Consider the following 19,314-nt stretch of genomic DNA (forward strand, 5'->3'; position numbering starts at 1 on the left):
GCCCGGGTTTTTGAATCCGACCTGTGGCTCCTGTCCCGCATGTCTTTCCCCACTCTCTCTCTCCCCGGTTTCTAACTCTATCCACTATCCTATCTCTAAAATAAAGGCATAAAACGCCCAATATGTTTAATGCACATTTGGGGAAACTGTCTGACTTACTGTCTGAGCATACGAAACCTTTTATTTAAAAGCTTCTTTATCTTAACCCACTCTTTACAAGCTCTACTCTGTATACCCTATAAGTGACCTTTAGCTCGGTGTCTTTCCTTCCCAGTAGTTCTCTTTACTTCTCAAGCTGCCATGTCTCTGCCTGTGAATACTCATGATGTTTCCTCCTCTCTCCTTTCCCGTCCTCTCTGCACTCTCTTTCTCTCTAGCTGAGACATTGGATCAGCCTCTTCGGTAGGACCAGGTCTTGCTCACTGTGTGTTTGTGTTTGTGTTTGGCGCACTTGGACTCGTTTACTCATCTGTTTACTTTTTGTCTGTCTTGTTTTCCACCAAAGTGCCATCTTCCTCTTGTCCTAGAGAAGTTAAAGGTGAACCCTAGCCATTTCTTGCTTCATAATAATCGCAGCTGTTCCATTGATTTTAAAGCAGAGTCCTTTGATAATGGCTAGAGTTCTCCTGAAGGTTGTAGTACTGGTAGTGTGTGCAGTGACTTAGCCAGATACCACACCTTTTTTACTACTCCAACAAGCCAGTTCAGACCAGAAATTGTCAAAGAGACCAGCTCAAAGTTACATTTACTTTCAGTGCAATGCAATGTCGGCTTTTCAGGGTGTTCACCAGCTAAATCATCAAGAGTATTAAGAACAGATTGGGTATAACTATGTGTAATATTATTTGGCTCACTTCAATCATAACAATTTAACAAAATCATTTAAAAAAAGAGCATTTTCTTCAACTCACCAGCCTTACAGGTGAAGACTCATAAATGACTTTACCGGCTGATTTGGCTGATATGACTTTAATTTTTTTTAAATGACCAGCCTAAAGGTTTAAAATCTGCCACTGGTGACTTCACAAGCTAAGTATCACACTCCTCCATAAGCTGGTAAGAGTCAAGTTGTTCCAGACCATTTCACGCTCCTGATACTTTTACCCTAATTTTTGCGTCTCTTTACAAAACTTGAGTCTGAACTGGCTTCAACACTAATACCACCACTGGTCCCGTGACAACAAGATTCTCATACATATTTATTTATTTTCTACAGATTCCACCACCAGCGATTCTCTTAAGTCAAAGGTAAGAAGAAAATATTTTACTTGTACTTAATTCTTGGACCCAGTTGTTCAAAAATTAAGAATTTTTTCCCCATATTTTTACCAGTTAGCAAAGTAATCTATGAGGAGGTTGGCATCATTTGAGGCATTGAGGCATCATTTGACTGGAATTTTGATTTTGCAGCTTTCATCAGGCTCCAAGAAAGACCTGAATGCCAGGGACTTCCTGCCAATGTCCCTCATCTCTGCTGTGACCCGCAAGCGAAAAAAATGCCTCAGTACCCACCTGCAGGGCAGCAGCACTGACGAGGACTCCGAGCACGAGCCAGTCAAAGCCAGCAACTACGGGGCCGGAGAAGGAGGGGGAGGGGAGGAGGAGCAGGAGAGAGGAGAGGAAGAGGCAGAGAAGGAAGAACTTTTAATTCTTAAAAAAGAAAAACATGAGGGAAAGGAAAATGGGGTGAAAGCTGAAGAGACCACAGAGGGAAAAGATTCATTGGTGGGAGAAGAAGTAGCTGAAAAAGATCTTAGGAACAGAAAAGGAAAGAGAGAACAAAATTTTACCTGCTTGTACCAACAGACCCATGTCTCATATCCAAGACCCCCACCAGCGACTAATCCTCCTTCCCAGTTGAGACCTCATAATTTAGTCAGAGGACGCCCCACTGTTCCCTTCTGGATCTGCCCCAACAGGCTTCCCACCCTCTACCAGGCGCCCAGCTTTCATGGGACCCAACATCCAGACTGGAACCAGTCAGCACCTGTCCGCTACAGGAAGACCAGAGGGGGGAGAACAAGGGCTGTGTCCATGAATCTTGATGTTGAGTTTGGCAGGGGAGACGACATAGTCAGAGGATGGAGGGCAGACAGGGTGGAGGTAATTCGAGTCATTGATGAAACATCAGGTCAGCGTGGACGTGATGGGGTTCCTCAGGGATCAATTTTGGGTCCTCGGTCGATTCAACAAATAGATCCCCTTCCTCGTCTGCAGAAGGAGGCTCCCCCTTTCTCCTCCTCCTCCTCAGGGTTGATAGATCAAAGCCCTGCAGGACCTTCCACTGTGGTTCTGAGGAGATCCGCCCTGGACCCAAGGGACAAGACGAGAGCGTGGCGCCGTCACACCGTCGTAGTTTAACCCGACTGTTGCATTTACTAATGCAGAACCAAGTACTCACCCTTTACTCACACACACTGAATCACCTCTGTCTCTGCTTCTGAAGCCACGGTTCATATTGCTCCAGAAATCCCAGTTGTCTGAGGCCTTTTCCTTGTTGCTTTTCATTGGCACTAAAGTTAAAAATGTGTTCATGTTGTTTAAGAATTGTGCAGAGGGGCGTGTCCAGACTTGATTGACTGCTCTGATTTATGCAGAGGTTGCATGAAGTAGTATTGCGCAAACAAATCGAAGAATAGCATTTATTTTCTGCCTCTGCCTCCACTGAACAGATTTACCTTTCGTATACAGATATCATATCCCTATGTTTAATACTTTTTTAACGTCAGTCTTACAAGCTTCAGTTTTTTTAAAAGCTTAGCAACTTTAGAATAGATGTCTCAATTTAGCAAAATATCTTTGACCAAAACAAAACGTTTCTTTGGCCATGCCTCCTCTGTCCCTCAGTGCACCGCCTGCCCTCCTCCCCTAACCCTTCCTTAATGTGCCAACCGATTGCAGCCGTTTTTAGGACTGATCTCCGTTCTGATATGCACACTAAAGATGATTCTTTGATGTATTTAGAACCAGAGTATTGTCTGTGGTTTGGAAGATCTTTTGGTTCTCCTTTACTCCTGCGATGACAGTTTGTGATTATGCCTCAAGAAACAGCGTCCCTGAATAGATGGGGCCGTCATCCCCCACATTGTGGCAGGGCTAACAGTTAGAGAGAAAGGATTTTGTGGAAAAAAAACATCTACAGGATGAAACATGTTTGAGCCTCTGAGTGAATCATATACAAGGTGAAGGAAGCGTCGGCCCGTCAGTGTGAACACAGGGGTGTTAACAACAAACCCGGAGGAAGTTTGACTTCACTATCTTTACAAAGGCATTACTCAATTACATAGTTAAAAGGGATGTTTTTGATATTTGCTATATTAATGATTAAAATTACACATTTTATACCTTTAAGGAATCAAAAAGAAATTAGAATTAAAAATTTTAAATTAAGGACCAAAAAATTATGTGTCACATTGAATTTAAATTATAGCCATTAGCAGTCTGACTCAGTATAGCTTAAATAGTTGATTGAACTTAAGCCCCGCCTCTGATTAGGCAATTAGCCAATCAAGGTGTAGAATTTTGGGTTGGCACCAGGAGTGGCCAATCAGATTTGCAGGTGGGACCATTGCTGTGGCTGGCCAACCTTCTGGACACGCCCCTGATTGTGCGCACGTGAAGAGGTTTATTCCAAAACTAAAAACAAATACATCGATCTGTTCTGAAAATTACTGCAAATGTTATTTTACATGTTTTCATACTACCACTAGGTGGTGACAAAGTAAGGTATTTTCTAATTCTAAAAGGAAGCTTTAACACATATTTCTTCAACAATGTTTGGGAATGAATCTCTTCAACAAAAGGTTATAATAAAAATTCATTTAAATGCCATATTAGACATCACCTCCAGAGCGCAGCAGCTGCTTTCACAATTAACCATCACCAGCAAAGACTTCAGCAGTCGTGCCGCCATGTGATTTTTTATTTTTGAATCCAAACTGACTGACTTTGCTGTACAAATGCTGGTGTCTTCCCCCACTGGTTTTTACCAATGATGTCTTTAACAAAACCCATGTGGGCACACTTACCTACCAGCCTGAGTACAGCACAGAAAACCTCTCAGCCCTTTACAAGCTCTTCCAAAGTCTCCCGTGGATCTACAGGGAACGTCAAAGATCTGCAGGAGCAAAGCAACTCACTCCCTCTCCGGACGATGTCACTCGGGCGTTATGCCAAAGCTTCTGTGGACTAAAAAACTGCATGCATGGGGTCGGTGACATATAAAGATATGCAAACCCTAAGTGTTAAACACAAGCCTATCATGCTTCCCCTATGTGTGTGTGTTTGTGTGTGTGAGGGCGTGTGTATGTTTGAGGAGGAGGGTCAGACTTTTGAGGATACTAACACTGTTTTTATCAGAAAGTTTTTAAAGGCAGCTATGTTAAGTCATGCCAAATTATTTTTTTTCTATTTGGGTATATGTATATTATCAGCAGTATGGAGCCAAAAGACGACCGTGTGCTGCGTTCCTACACAGTACGGTATTGACTCTACTCAACTCTACTTGCTTGGAACTGACGCTTCTACTTTCTCTAAGTTTTCCACTAGGGTGTCAGTAAACTAGAATTTACACACCAGCTCCCCGCCCAGAAACGCCCAGAGTCGACCAAAACAAACCAACACATTAAAATCCAGTCAGAGGACAGAGTGTCTGCAGACACAGTCACCGCCACTCGTGTATGGAGGCCCAGAAGGGATGATTGAGCAACATTAGTTTTATATATATCTATATTTTGGGTTTTTTAAAGAAAAAGCTGCTGACTCTAGTCAAAATAGTCATCACTGTCTAAACTGCACACAAACACAGGCAATTTTGACAGTGTCCCCTCCTCTGCGGTAACTTGCGTCTATGAGATGCCGTAACAATTTGACGAAAGCCAGTATTTGCTGCCGTGTGAATTTCAATACGTCACCACTGCTCGCTCTCTTTCCCTCACGGATCAGTGTTCTTTTTAACGTATACATGGGATAAATAAAGTGGAGATATTGAGTGAACATCTGAAATTTACTTGTTATTACAGAAAAAAAATGTATGGAGTGATGTAAGATTAGGGCTCCTATAGGCAGGAACATTACACAATGTTAACTTTGAATTTATTGTAAATTTGACAACATATTTGGGCATATTGTCTTGCGAGTGACATTTCCTGCTGACGGTCAGCAGTGTTTTATTTGCTCAGCTTACTAGAACCTTGGCAGAAGTCATACCAGGAATAGCTGAGACTGCTGATGGGAAACTAGAAAAGTCCAGTTCCAAGAAAGCCGAGTGGAGTGATGCAATATAAAAGAGGCAAGGAGAACCTAAGCAATTGGTTACTGCGAGAGAATCGTCATGGGAGAGTATAACCTCCTTAAATCCAACCACTGAGTCTTACCCGAGTGATATTTTTGCATTCTTCCTTTTTCACAGTTTCAGTATTTCTACTTCCTTCCTGTAACTTTAGTTTTTGTAAAACCGAGTCTGAAGAAACAAGAATTTGAGCTGAACCGTTGTGACTGCCAAACCCTGTCGTCTGACCAGACTCCATGTTTGTCTTAATCATATCAGTCTGTCCTCTCTCTCTCTCTGTGCCCCTGTGCATGTTCTTTATGTACGTGGATGACTGTGCGTGGACCAATTTTGTAACAGTTGTACAAAGCCTTGTTAAGTTAACCTGTGTATATAAATGTTATACATAATATATTAAATTATTTGTTTTGGAAAATTTGGGATTGTGTATTTTTTTCCTCAAATGTGACATAAAATGAATTAAAATGATAACGTTACTGACAGTAAGTGGAAAAAAAACAGTGTTTTATACAGCTTGATAGAAATAACACTCACAAAGTTTAGTGTCGACTAGTTAAACAAATATAACAATTTGGATACTGAATTGACTTTTCACCAACAATATAATTCAATAAATCACTTGAGTAAGGGTTTTTAATTTAATTGTTATTGTCCTGTATAAATTCATTTAATGACTCATCTGAGTGGAGCTGCAGATTTGATGATGTGAAATGTGAAGCTTCAGTTATTACGACACACCAACTTTCACAACTGATCTTCCATCATTTATTGATGATTGTCTCCATTACACTTGTCATGTCAGTGTCACTTTGAAAACACTGGAAAACAAACGGATGCAACAACAAAAAACCCGATGATGCAAACATTGCCGTTTGGATCGACGTGATCGGCCACATTTTGAGTCGCCCTGTGATAAAAAGGTGCAGCTTCACATATCTCAGACATTAAAGAAATGCCAGAGAAGTTCACAGGCGCTTTCATTTTTAGTCTTAAAAGGGAATTCCTGTATTTAAAATAATTGTGTTTAACTTACAGTATAGGCACCAAAACTCTTCAGCCAGCAAACACGCTGTAAAGGCGTATCCATGGCGACAAATGAGCTCTATCCAAGTACCTCCATCAAAACTTTAAAACTACCTGAATTCTCTGTGAATATAAGTCAGAGGAGACACTGACAAACATTCAGGGGTCAAGAATCAGCTGTGAAAGAGTGCAATAAAATGACAAGTGCTCTCATCTAAAAATGGCTGCTCCTCCCCGTTTCAAACGGTGATGTTTTTACTACATGACTCATAATCATCAGATCTGTAGGTTGACTTCAGTTAGTGGAGAGCAGAATGGCTGCAGCAAAACGCTCTGAGATAAGGGTAGTTTAAAGCCTACAAAGAAATAAATATATGGTGACATGACATTGGGCCTGATTCACAACAGAGACAGATTCAACCAAAGCTGTGCAAAAGACGCCGTCCATTCACACAACACACGTAAAGGGTTAAATGCTCCCCTAACTGCACAGCAGAGGAACGTGTCTCTGTGCTCTGATGCTGTTTGCACGTTTTCAGATGATAAGTCATTATGGGAAAACTCAGCCCCTTTCTACGCAAATAAGCCCCATTCACAAACATGGTTGCTAACGGCAACATGATTGATGGCAGTGTTTCCCACAAATCCACCATACCTGGGCCGCATTTCTGACCTGTTTTTTTTCATATTTTCATTTATTAATAAAATTGCTGAGTGCACAGATAGAGTGAGAGTGAGAGAGCGTGCACAATAAAGTGCAGGCGCACGCTCTCTGGACCTCACGGCACGGTAAAACCAAGACAGCTGTATCGAATCCACTTCAGAGAGAGAGAGAGAAGGTCCACTGTCCATACACCTCTCTTGCTCGTATCAAAAGTGAAGCTTCTCATGGCTTTGTTTTAAAAAATGTTAACGTACAGCCGCTTGCTGCTGATGCTGAACTCCTGTAAATAACGGAATATGGAGTGGAACTTTTCAAAACGTGGCGTACTCCTGGTGTTTACGTCCGTGCGCGTGCGTTGATACATTGAGCAGATTAAAGATGTTGAAAAAAGTTAATTCATTTATTTGGGAAAACACATTTGATATGAATAAAAATCTAATATTAAAATAAACCCTAGGATAAGAGTAATAAGAAAAGAAAAGTTCCCCGTAAAGCCTCCCCGTGCGAACTCTACCGCCCAGGTATCTCGTCATTCTGTGGGAAACACTGGATTGTATTTATTTGTGTTCAGCACACAAAGTGCCCAACTTAGTGCCCAATATCTTCAGAGTTATACGATTTGTGAAGCAGACCTTAAGGCAGGGCAGATAGTGGGAGCAAATGATGCACAATTTTTTTGGCGCGATTAGCGTAATCTGCAATCCTTTCTAAGTGAATCAGGCCCATTGTGTCGCTCATACTTAGACAGGAACATTATAATCCTAGTATTCAGGCTCCGATGATCAGTGTAAGTACCAGTCCAGGCTTGGCAAAGACAATCTCTTGCTGCCGTCAAAAACCAGCAGATTAATCCACCTGGATGATTTAAATAAAGACCCTCTTTATGTAGCAGGTAAGAGGGGATTAAAATCCAGATGTGGATCACATATGCGTCTTCCCTCCCTCGATCCAGTGCACTCAGTGAGGGAGGATGACGGCTTCCCATTCATTCTTTTTTGATTCAATCCTTTCTGCCGTACAAATAAAAACTTCTCGCTGTGGGTGAATGGGTGAAAAGTCTTTTGTGAGGTCTGTTCATGAAGTGATGCGGTTCTTCTTCTGGGCTCTCCTCAGCAGGTAGACCAGACCCTGAGCCACAAACGGCCACACCAGGAAGAGGAGCACGGTCTGACCCGACACGTCGAACGGCCACCACGTCTCCTCCTGAGAGAGAATGAAATGTTATTTAGACATAACACCCAAACAGCACTGTTTATCATTGTGTAGTGTTAGTTTTTCACCTTAGTTTTTTTACGGCGCGGTCACACTGGCCATCTGTACCGTGCGAGTACAGTACAGTGAGTAGTATAGACGCTCCGTGTGCGAGTCCGGGCGGGCGCCCGCACATCGGAGAACAACACAGAGAATATGACAGCTACTTTGTGGCTTATATTGTGTCATTATAGTCAGATACATGAAACTCTGGATTTCTCCATAATGAAGGCTGTCAGCGTTGTGTACCCGCGTGCTTGTGCTTGTGCATGAAGTGTACCGTGCTGAAGCACACCTCTCCGAAGTGTGCCAAGGAAGTGTACCGTGCCTGAGCACGATACGGAGCAGTCACACTGGTCAAATGAACTGGACGCTTGCGTTGAAGCGTGCTTGGGCATGGTATGTATGGCCAGTGAGACCGCGCCCTTAAAAGCTTCAGCTCATTTTAATTCTATCTAAAAAAAAAAAAAAAAACAGCAATATCATTTCAAATATATAAAATAAAAAATGCTACCATCCAGCTTTCACTCAATAACCAGTGTGCGAACCTTCGGCCACTGAAGACACATTCTGTGACTTTTCCGACTTTTTTCCTGTTACTAGATTGACTGACAGGTAGTGCGAGTCACCATCTGTAATTCAAAGCTTTCAGACTCGTGACTGGTGTGGAGGCTTGGAGGGCAGAAAGAGCTGAACACTCTGTGGAGCTGCAGCACCAGGTTTTTAATTTACTGTCACTTTAAAACTATGCATGTTCACGAAAAAGATAAAGTGCCCAAAAAACGTTTTGGGACCCTTATACAGCAACAAGGGACACCATTTAATTCGCAGTAAAGGCCTTGCCAGAACTTTCCTTCTGTGACGTTTACATAATTTATATTAAGTGGACAATTCTTGGACTTATACTAAGTGAGTGCTTATTAGCTAACATTAGCTAGTAAACGTTCCCTTATGATAGAATCAGGATCACTGTCAGTCAGTGTTCTGGGGCAGAAATAATTAGCTCAAGTTTACACAATCTTTGATGTGAGGATGAGGAGAAGTCTGTTCTTCTGTTCCCTCACAGGGACAGCCGAGCATTTAACAGCATTCATCCACGATCTCCTCCTGTCTGGGTGTTCTATTCTGATTACATTCTGTAGAACAACCCGCCCCCGTCTCCTCGACTATTAGTGCCTCACATTGAAAAAAAAAAACAATATTTGGAGAGTGGAGGAGATAGTGAAGTCGGTCACTTCTAGTGTTTACTTCCCAATCGACTTTTCTGAACCAGAACATTTCGCACACAGGAGATCTTCTTACCTGTTGTTGTGAGGCTGCAGCTGCACACTGCAGACACGACCTCCACTCTGAACTCTGGGTCTGTCAAACACAAAATAACTTTAGAGCACTGAAGGCATCTTAAGACTCAAGAGTATATTCTAGATGAAGCGCCGTAGGAGTTATATTACCACCTGCTGTATCAGACTGTGATCAAACACAAGTGTACTCGGACACTGAACGATGTTACTAACTAAGCAGACGAGCGGGGAGGAATTGTGCTTGAGTATGTTACGAAACAATCTTGCCTGAAGTGAAAAAGCCCCAAGTATAACATTCTCAGAGACTTCAGAGAGAAATCATTCTGTGTCGTCGTTTCACTGTAAATGTGACGAATATTTACAAACGTCACATTGTGGTGTGTTGAATAAAACGATTATAAAGGTTATAATCTGTGGAAAGAAGCTGTTAACATTTTGTCATAGAATTCAATCAGTTTTTCTTTTGACATCAGTGGAGTCGCCTCCTGCTGGCCATTAAAGAGAATGCAAGTATTAACCATTTTCACATTTCCTAAAAGGAGAGGATAAATCCAATCCTTACATACAGTCATTGAACGAGAAAACAAAGAACAGTTTTGGAATAGCAGCTCACATGCGTGGCAGCGAGCCGCTCCACCACCTCCAGGCGCTCCATCACGCTCCTCATGTCCTCTCTGAGCCTCCGTAGGGCCAGGATGATCTGCTGCTGCAGCTGGACGTCATGCAGCCTCTCTGCTGCTGACTCTGAGCCGTCTCCGCCTCCTCGCCCGGCCCCCCCTCCTCCTCCACCACCACCACCTCCGCCCGGTGCCCCCCGTCTCGGACTGCCCTGAGGAACACCACCTGCAGAACATCGTGAGTAGTTTAAATGCAGATATTTCACTCTAACCCCAAACTTCCACCAGATACGTGTGCATTGTGAGTCTTGAGTAAGACAGACATTCAGAAACAGGGAAAGTCACAATTAGTACAACCGTTAAATCAAATTGTAATAAATTTGAAAAGTTTCATTGTCGCAACATTTATATTGCTTTAAATCAGACACTCTGAGGTCTCATTGTGAAGCAGCTCTTGTATGATGTCACGTCTTTCTGCCCATATTTACGTTCTCTCCAGTTGTGGTACGAAGGGTCCCGTCCGACGTCTCGACTCCTCCTGTTGTGTCCGGGACCTTTCCCATCGTCCGCCCCCTCTCCACCCTGACCTGCTCCGACCTGTCTGACCTCCAGGCGACCTTCGAGGTGATGGCTTTGAACCGCAGAGGACTCCGAGGACACGTGGCCATTGTGGAAACCGTTTGACTTAACGACTGGAATCTGTGTAGCGAAAATGAGCTCATTCACATAAAACAAAACTCAGAATTTACACGTCATATTACAAATACTGCCCCCTCTAACAGGAATAAATAGTTGTACTACATCTGATTCCATGCATTTATGTCATCAATTTTCAGATGTTGCACCTTGATGTTGCTGATTTGCTCGACTGAATCCACAGAGTCACAGAAGATCTCGCTCTCTGAGTCGCTGGTCAACACCAAACCCTCCGACACACCCGAGTCTGCAGGAACACAACAACACATCACATGTTTAGTACCAGCCTTAAGTGTATTTGTGTTTGCGATAAAAAGGACATATTATAATATGATATGATAATGGATTGTTTAAGACATGTCCATACTTTTTAAAGGGAACAACACTGAATAAAAGACAAGCTGGCAATAATGCTTTAAATATATTTATTTTGGAGATCGAGGCTCAAAGGGATTCATGGTTTGTTATGATTATTTCTCACAATCTTCCAACAAAATATATAAAAAACTCACAGATTCAAAGCCCCTCATACCAAAATGTGTTCCCTATCCTTCATGACAAAATAAGTAACTCCCTTTTAGTGCTGAGTAAGACTTTTGTGAATGAGTTCTCTCCGGTGGTTGGTGGGTGGATTCTTTGTGACATCAGAGTGCATCACAATCACTTACCGTTGGTGATGGTGTTAGCCGTGAGGTCTATAACCTCGGACAGGTTGAACTCCTGATCTGGATCTGCAACCTCTGGAGGAGAAGAGTCTTCTGTAGAAGCAGCGTGCTCCTCTTCCTCCTCCTTCATCTGTGCAGGACTGTCAGCGTCCTCACTGCCTTTAAGGCCTGCAACAGATTGTCAACATTACAGTTATCATTGTTAGAATAGAGATCCTCCATCAGACAGACGGTCAGTCAGTGCTGGTTAGAGTCTGAGCCTCAGGGTCACACACCTTCTTTGAACATGAGCAGAGACTCTGGAGGCCGCGGCATGTCGTCGATCACCAGGTAGAGAGGCTCGAAGTGGTGGAGAAGCGAGGCGGTCTTCTCATTCATGGGCATGGTGTCGATGACCTGCAGAGTCAGTGGAAACATTTATTGATCCCTGGATTTCTAATTACGGCTCTCTGTTCATCTGAGCAGAGGGGAAGCTACTCAGAGACTTTGTTTTTAATCAGGAAAATAATTGTTTAGTCTCCATCCTATTTTTTTTATTTTTTACATAAACTGAGGTCTAAATAACTGATATGTTACAAGAGCTCAGGTGTTCCCAGAAGGTCGTCATGTCTGTAAAAAGATTTCTGCTCAGGCCCCTGATATCAGGTTAAACTTGTTGCTAATCACCAAAACATGCACACCAACTCCTGCACAAAACGATTTGGTTTTGAAACTTTGCCAACACATTTGTGCATTTTAGACTTTGCTCTCTCTCTTTCACTTCTGGCACATTGTGGTTTAGTGTTTTTTTAAAGCGTCAGTATTTTGTGACATTATCCATCATTAAAATAACCTAAAAAAGCTCAGATTTTATGGTAAGTCTGTTAAATAGCAAGGTTACTTTTTTAACCAGAAACTGATGTTACATTGCTTTTCTTTTTACAGCCACTAGATCAAATTAACAAAAACAATAACTTCACCTTGCGGCGCTTCACAGTTTCTTTTGCTTTTTTTTTGGGTCTAATCCAACTCAAGTTTTCTGTATCCCACTAGAACACAAAAAGGGCAGTATTCAACCAGCAACTCCTGAACTCTGCAAGGAAAATCAAGCATCTTTCCCCCACTGGAGTCTGGTGATTTTAAGCAGTGTAAAAGCATCTTACTCTTTTACAAAAAGATCTACCGCTGTAGGAATCCTAACTGTACCTATCGAACGCCTTCTTCTCCGGGTCCATTTCGAAAAACGTTAAATAGCAGCATGATGAAAATATAAACAGTGGGCTTGAAGCTTCAGGCTTTTCAAAACAGACTAAAAACACTGCGGGTGCCTGACCAATCAGAGACATTCTGTGCTGTAGGCCCTGCCCCCCCCCCCCCCCCCCCCACCAAGGTCCAAGGACCTCTGGAGTCCTGATTAAATCAGAGTGGTACAAGAAAGTATATACTGGACTCTAAATACTTTAAATAAAAGCCAAGCAGAGCTTCAAAAAAACCTGTCATGTACCTCCTGAGCTACATTCTTCATTTCTTCCACGTAAGCTGACATGGCGCTCTCGCTGTTCATGTCTCCCAGGCTGCTCCAGGCATCCCTAACACACACAAACACAACAATTGTTAAAAATATCAACACTTACATGTGATGAAACTGCTGTAATACTAACTATCAAGTGTTTACTGTGCAGTGAAATGAGACTTCTTTTTTTTAATCTTTTTCTTGGGGGACTTTTTTTTTTACTTTATCGGATAGAAAAGCTGAAGAGAGACAAGAAATGTTGGGGGGGGGGAGAAAGCGGGGGATGACATGCAGCAAAGGATTTTAACCCACGGCTGCTGCGACAAAGACTAACTCCTCTGTACATGAGGCACACAACATGACTGTTAGGCTTTCTGGCGCCCTGATTTAAGTCATTTTTAACAGAGCGTGTCAGGTTCACTTAACCTCACTCCTTCCATTGTTCCCCTGTAAAAGCAGAGCACTCATAGGCCACTCAATAACCAGAGGCTGACAGGAGAAACTCTGGAGGAAGTCTCTTTTGTTCACACAAGCCGCTCAACCCGGAAAACCTCAGTGAGTTTTCAGGAGTTTTGTGCAAAGTGTGAACGAGGCTTTACACATGTTGTTGACACAGAGTCAATATTAACGTTTGTGTGGATTTTGGCACATGGTTCCAGTTTTTGTCATTTAATATAAATGAGTAGCCCAGATATTAAACTGAGTGGTAGGAGCGCTGTTTCAAATCCTTGTGTAGAACTGGCTGTGAACTTGCCTGCTATGTAAATAAAGCTTCCTTTAAATAACAGGACAGTGCTGCACCGTTGACTTTAGACCAGGTCTCTGTATGTCAACGGTGCTATCACTTTCTGCTACCTCAATGTAGCGATGTGCCAACATGTGCACGAGCACCTGAGTCACAGTTTCAGCTTACACAACAGAGTCGGGCTGAATGAAACCTTTTTGTAATGTGTGAGATAAAGCCTTCAGTCACTAACCTGCAGAGAGATCACACTGACGATGATATAAAAATGTAGCACATGTGACACAGCGTCTACTCTACTGGCTAAATTGATTCAAAAATGTTGGTTAGACATTGTTATAACACATGCACACACACACACACACACACACACACACACAAACAGACCATTTGTAGCGCCCCACGGGGTCCCAGAAGCCGGGTCGAGCTACTGTACAGGGTCCACACACCGCCTGCTTGTACAGACTGTAGAAACGCAGCATCACCTCATAGGATGGTCTGTAGGATCCTGCAGGATGACACAAACACACACACACAGTTATCAGGTTTGGTTACCTGCTTTTGACACATCTACCGGCACAGAAAGAAACATAAAATAACTACTACCGACTACAACAGTGGTTCTCAACTGGTATAGTCTCAGGACCCACCACCAACTCCTTCATCAAAAATCTTTACCTAAATGTCTGATATTTTTTAACCAATCCGATTTGTTCAGTGGAAAATGGTTCAGTTTGGACATCCAACGGTACAAACATCACTTCAAACTGTATTCAGAAATCTAATGTTTCATTAAAACAACAATAACTAATGCAGTCTGGTTGAATAATCAAAAATGTTTTAGTCATACTTCATTATTTGGAGCATAATGATTAAAAGGTACGAAGTTTGGGGGGGGGTTTCAAAATTTTCCAAAGTCTGTGATGGCTGTGCTGTAATCCCTGAAGGCCGATTCCCCCATTCAGAGTTTGTCATCATCTACGTTAGATGTTAAAAATCAGACCCAAGCTCAAAAATGTGTAACAGCTGTCTAAGGCTACACTTAACACAGTTTTTTTAAATGAAGTTTTGTCGTATACAGAACCCTGACCTGGAAGAGGGCACGCTTCAAAAAGAGCTTTGTCCCCTCAGCGATTGAAGCTCTAAACAAGCTTCCACGCTGACTGGCCCCTTCTTGTTATGTGTTTTCCACCTGTGCTACATGTTTCTACTTAATGTTAAATGTTTTCTTCATGTGTACCAACCATGCAAAGCTGTGAAAACAAATTTCCCTCCTGGGGGACAATGAAGTATTGTATTGTATTGTATAAAAGAATTCAGCATAAACCCCAGCGGCAATAACAGGTTAACCGACCTATGACCTCTGAGTTAACCCGACTCATAATAAAGACAGTTTCTACACTCAGAAACAAACTGTGAAAAAGGTGTATGAGGTGATTTGTTGCGAGTTAAAAGGTGAGGTACCATTTTTGGGGAGGTTATGGATGACATCCACAGCAGCCTGAAAGCGTCTCTGGTGATCGACCACGCACTCAGCCATCGCCGGGACCGGCATGACCCTCGAACTTATGGGACGAGTGTAGGAGGCGCTGAGGTGACAAAACCCAAATACAGGAAGAGTCTGTTAAGAGAGTCCAATCAGCAATCAAGACTGTTCATGTTATTTACATAATGCTGCTGGAGGTTCTCATCAAGGAATCGACGAGTGTTAAAACATTTAATAAATTATACCCCAGTTTATTTTATGCTGCTATTAACGGTGTCAACGTCTTCATTCATATCACAAAAGACAAAAATTGATTTTAATGGAATATATGCTGCATTCATCTTTAAAGTAAATTTAAACAGATATTTTGCACATGTTATTTTTATCTCTGTCAAGTTGATTGTAATCCATGTTCAGATTAAAAGAATAGTGATTTCTGCATCAGCTGCCCGCTAGCTGCCTGCAGGATTAATAAATCACTCCACAGATCAGCTGACTGCTGTTTGATCGCCGCTCGCAGTCAGACTGAGAGGAACAAATGGATTCAAGAATGTACAGACTTGACTTTCAAAACTTCCACAATATCTAAAAAACTGTTTGTTTTCACCACAACAGGCGGAGACATTACTTTTCAAAATACACTGTTGACTTTTTTCTGCTTATACAACTTGTAAATAAAAATTAAGCTGTTAACGTTTCCATGTCAAGGTTGTCAAATTTTTCCAATACTTTTTGATACCACGTGTTTTATAACGACTCAATCTCTGTTTTTTATTGACTGACAGGCCCGCCCACAGGAATGGCTAGGCCCCTGGCCCCACAGCAGAGTGACATGGACTCTTTTAGGGAGGTTGAAGACCAGTCGCGCTGCTGCATTTTGTATCATCTGCAGGGGTTTGATAGTGCATTTAGGAAGACCTGCCAGTAGAGAGTTGCAAAAGTCAATGTGTGATAAGATCACAAGAGCCTGTACCAGGAGCTGTGTCCATCTGCCACCTCTGAAAAACGTTTTCTAACAAATTACTTTTGGGGTCAAATGCCTTACAGCCTCTTTTCTTTCTAGCATCCTGACTGCAGGTCCTGGTGTTGCTTTACCCAGCAGGACATTACTAGCCTAACAGTTAAGTTCAATGGGCTCGCCCACCCCTCTAATGTCACTGAAAAAGGGTTCAGACCATTTTAAGAAGAGGGAAATTAAATTTTGTGTGAGTATTTACCGTAGGTTTACAAAAAATATGTTATGATTGCTTAAATTTAGGATGACCATGTTTTACCTAACCCTAACAGGCCCCTCAGAAAGTTTCCCCCTTTTCCCTAATAGGTGTCCTTGTTGACCGATAGTATCCAAAAGTACTGACGTTTTGAGAAAACAACAGACCTTCAGTCATATTTTAACCCAAAGCTGCTGTGAGAGAGAAAGAGCAGCGGCGGTCCATTCAAAGGTCGGCAAACACGGACATTTCTCAAGTCTTGTAATCATCTCATAAAAATGCAAAGATTATGTTTATGAGATGATTACACGGCAATAATTTGCCAAAGCATTTGTGCAATTTGTGTCTTTAAACTATGTAAATGTAATGACTACTGTCATTACATTTAATCTCATGCCTCCACCATCATGCTACATCACGGCCCGAGAGGAACAACATTTCATCTCACTGTGTACTTTTATATTTGGTTGAAAAGACGATAAAGAGAACTCGACTTGACAAGTGAGACAGCGTGAAGAAGTTTGCCTGCAATTGTTGGTCATTTAAAACAAGAATTTGTGGAGCATTAGGCTTTTATTTATATTTACATGTATCTTTCTTTTGGTTTGGTGTTTTGATGATTGCATTGTGATGAGTGTGATTCTGCTGTTTTGATTTCTGTATCTTATTCATGACTGTGGAAACTAGGGACCAACCAATACCAATATTAAAGAGAGAAAAGATTCTGATAACGATAGATCGGCCGATATCTTCGATCTTTAGAGACAGATAAAGGAATACACAAACATTTATTGCGTTGATCCCTCAAATGCTGTTATCAAACACTTATGAAAAGACTAGATTTATTTTTTTTACAGTTAAACAGAAACTTTTATTGACCATAAAAACAACGGTGCACTGAAAGATTAACGTTTAATTACAAATTAACAATTATAGAAATAAACTATATAGAAATCAATAATAAACTTACATTAGTTATATCCAGTTATATTTTATATCGGCACTTATCAGCCACGTGATATGATAATATCAGCAAATTAAGCGGTTGGCTCTACTGGACACAAATTCAATTATTCATGTTTTTAAACTAGATGTGAAGGGTATTGATCTTACATGTCAGAACATTTGCTTTATAAATAAATATGCCATTACTGTTCATTTTTTTACATCATTGTATTCCCTTTTAATTGGTGACTCTCTTGTTGAATAATCAGGAACTATTTAGTCTCAAAACTCTTGTAATTATTGTCTTCGTCACATTTCTCTTTGAATGTTATTGTATTTTTCAAAGCACTTTGTAACACTGTTTTGATAAGTGCTATATACAAAGTTGAGCATTATAATATCATTATTATTATTATATTTAAATGTGCCTCCCCAATAGGGCTGGGAAATTAATGGAAAATGAATTGAAACCAACATTTAGATCCTCTAATGATGAATATTTTGATTATTTTGAGGGCAGAGTCACGTGACAACACATCCAATCCCCTACATGGAAACAGTGTTTGTTATTTGAACATGTTTTCTCTTTAGGGAAGACAACACCAAACAAAAAGAAGTCAAATGTAAACACTGCGGAAAAACTGTTTGTAAGAAATGCAAGTTATTTATTTTTTTACTGTTTTAGAGAAGTTCATTGTTTTACTTTAAAACTAAAATATGTCGTTTTCATGCTTTGATTTCAGTTCATCAGATATGCTCTCTTTCATTAGAAAACATATCCCAGCTTTAACAGTTGAGCATATTTACAGTAAAAAGACCATGTCAGTGAACTATGAGGGCAAAAACAAAAAAAAAAATACTTGTTCAATTACTCGTGATGTTGATTTGGGGACAGATCGTCCAGGGACGATTGTTTGTTTACAGTTTAATCCACAGAAAGCCTCTCGAAATAAATACTTTTTACCTTAAAGATAATGTAACCCCCAACACACGGATCACCTCCTTAAAATCAAACTCTTAATAATCTGAATCACATTAACGCAGAAAAGCGCATTTTTAGTTGAAATAAAGTCAGTCAGCTGACATAGCAGCCAAGTTATGGAGCCCGGTGTGGCTTAGCTTAGCAGCAGTTAGCTTAGCTTGTCAACTTGTCTCACCTCTCGGACTGTCCGGACACTTTACATCTCCGGCGCGACGTAAACAACCGATTTATAAGAGACACCGAAGCAGCTTAAGAGACCTCACGTCTCCGGCCGGCGACTTTAGCGTTAACTCTGACGGTAAAGTTTATTCGTGAAGCTGCCCCTGCTGTACCTACCTGGGCTGGGGTTGCCCTGTCGTCTACGGCCACTCCGCGATGTAGTTCTAAACAGATGACTTCCGTATCGGATGACGTCACACGTTTTTGGACGCGTTTGACTGGGCATTTAAAGTGACAGACGCCTAAAATAATAATAACTATTCGGTCAAATAATAACAGTGTACTAAACTTTAAATCGCTTGAATAAACACCCTTTTTCAAATTATTTATCCTAAATATCTTGTTTTGCCTCAGCCACGCCTCGATATTAATTGGCATCCTCAAAATCAATCGAAACCAAAGCTTGTTTCTTCTCTTTGATGATCGCTTTCTCTGATTTATTTTATTTGTGGGGTTTTATTCTCACCGGGTCATTTAAAGAATTTGAGGACAAGAATTTAGACGTATCAAGAAAAACCTGGAACCATCAAATCCCGGGAGAACCTCTGCAGTTCATGGAAATTACACGCATTATTTTCGGTTTAGGCGCAGCAGCATTGACCCAATTAAAGATGACAGTAGTCTTTATAAGGGGATAAAAGACTGTTTCATTTACTGCTCTGTTCGTCGCAGTTTTAAAATATACACAATTATCATAGATCAGTAGCTCAAGAAGAGGACCGTTAATCCA

General features: G+C 41.4%; 2 protein-coding genes across 13 annotated transcripts in view; one reads left to right on the forward strand and one right to left on the reverse strand.

Moving 5' to 3' along the window:
* Nucleotides 1-5,705, forward strand: part of LOC109988372 (rho GTPase-activating protein 23) — a 71,496-nt gene extending 65,791 nt beyond the window's left edge. For 7 of the 9 annotated variants that reach the window (XM_065950084.1, XM_065950083.1, XM_065950080.1 and 4 more), the window contains 2 exons: nucleotides 1,217-1,248; nucleotides 1,411-5,705. In XM_065950084.1, coding sequence (XP_065806156.1) covers nucleotides 1,217-1,248; nucleotides 1,411-2,361 — 983 coding nt within the window. In that variant the 3' untranslated portion in view covers nucleotides 2,362-5,705. Of the gene's footprint in view, nucleotides 1-377; nucleotides 403-505; nucleotides 539-1,216; nucleotides 1,249-1,410 lie in introns of all 9 variants that reach the window. The other 2 variants (XM_065950086.1, XM_065950085.1) reach the window with 2 other exon arrangements.
* A 336-nt stretch (nucleotides 5,706-6,041) lies between these two features.
* On the reverse strand, nucleotides 6,042-18,825 carry acbd4 (acyl-CoA binding domain containing 4). 4 transcript variants are annotated; one of them, XM_020640387.3, is made up of 11 exons: nucleotides 18,702-18,797; nucleotides 15,206-15,330; nucleotides 14,129-14,249; nucleotides 12,991-13,075; nucleotides 11,783-11,903; nucleotides 11,511-11,675; nucleotides 10,992-11,089; nucleotides 10,635-10,845; nucleotides 10,143-10,372; nucleotides 9,531-9,590; nucleotides 6,042-8,180 (listed from the first exon to the last, which is right to left on the reverse strand). In XM_020640387.3, exons 2-11 carry the CDS (start codon nucleotides 15,294-15,296, stop codon nucleotides 8,052-8,054), a joined length of 1,311 nt encoding a protein of 436 aa, XP_020496043.1. In that variant the 5' UTR covers nucleotides 15,297-15,330; nucleotides 18,702-18,797; the 3' UTR covers nucleotides 6,042-8,051. The 4 variants fall into 4 exon arrangements, with proteins under 4 accessions (XP_020496043.1, XP_020496041.1, XP_029134328.2 ...); XM_020640385.3 differs by lacking the exon at nucleotides 18,702-18,797 and adding an exon at nucleotides 18,541-18,695; XM_029278495.2 differs by lacking the exon at nucleotides 15,206-15,330 and having other exon boundaries at nucleotides 18,702-18,825.
* Nucleotides 18,826-19,314: the final 489 nt, after the last annotated feature.

Source organism: Labrus bergylta, chromosome 21, assembly GCF_963930695.1.
Source record: "Labrus bergylta chromosome 21, fLabBer1.1, whole genome shotgun sequence".
NCBI lineage: Eukaryota > Metazoa > Chordata > Actinopteri > Labriformes > Labridae > Labrus > Labrus bergylta.

Bases quoted from the DNA above. Each gene is read 5' to 3' on its own strand.
- acbd4 (XM_029278495.2), bottom strand. From the start codon at position 18,810: ATGCCCAGTCAAACGCGTCCAAAAACGTGTGACGTCATCCGATACGGA. The intron at 10,846-10,991 runs GTGCAACATCTG...TTCGCTACACAG, and splicing joins AGCAAATCAGCAACATCAAG to ATTCCAGTCGTTAAGTCAAA. The intron at 10,373-10,634 runs GTAAATATGGGC...GATGTTCTGCAG, and splicing joins GTACCACAACTGGAGAGAAC to GTGGTGTTCCTCAGGGCAGT.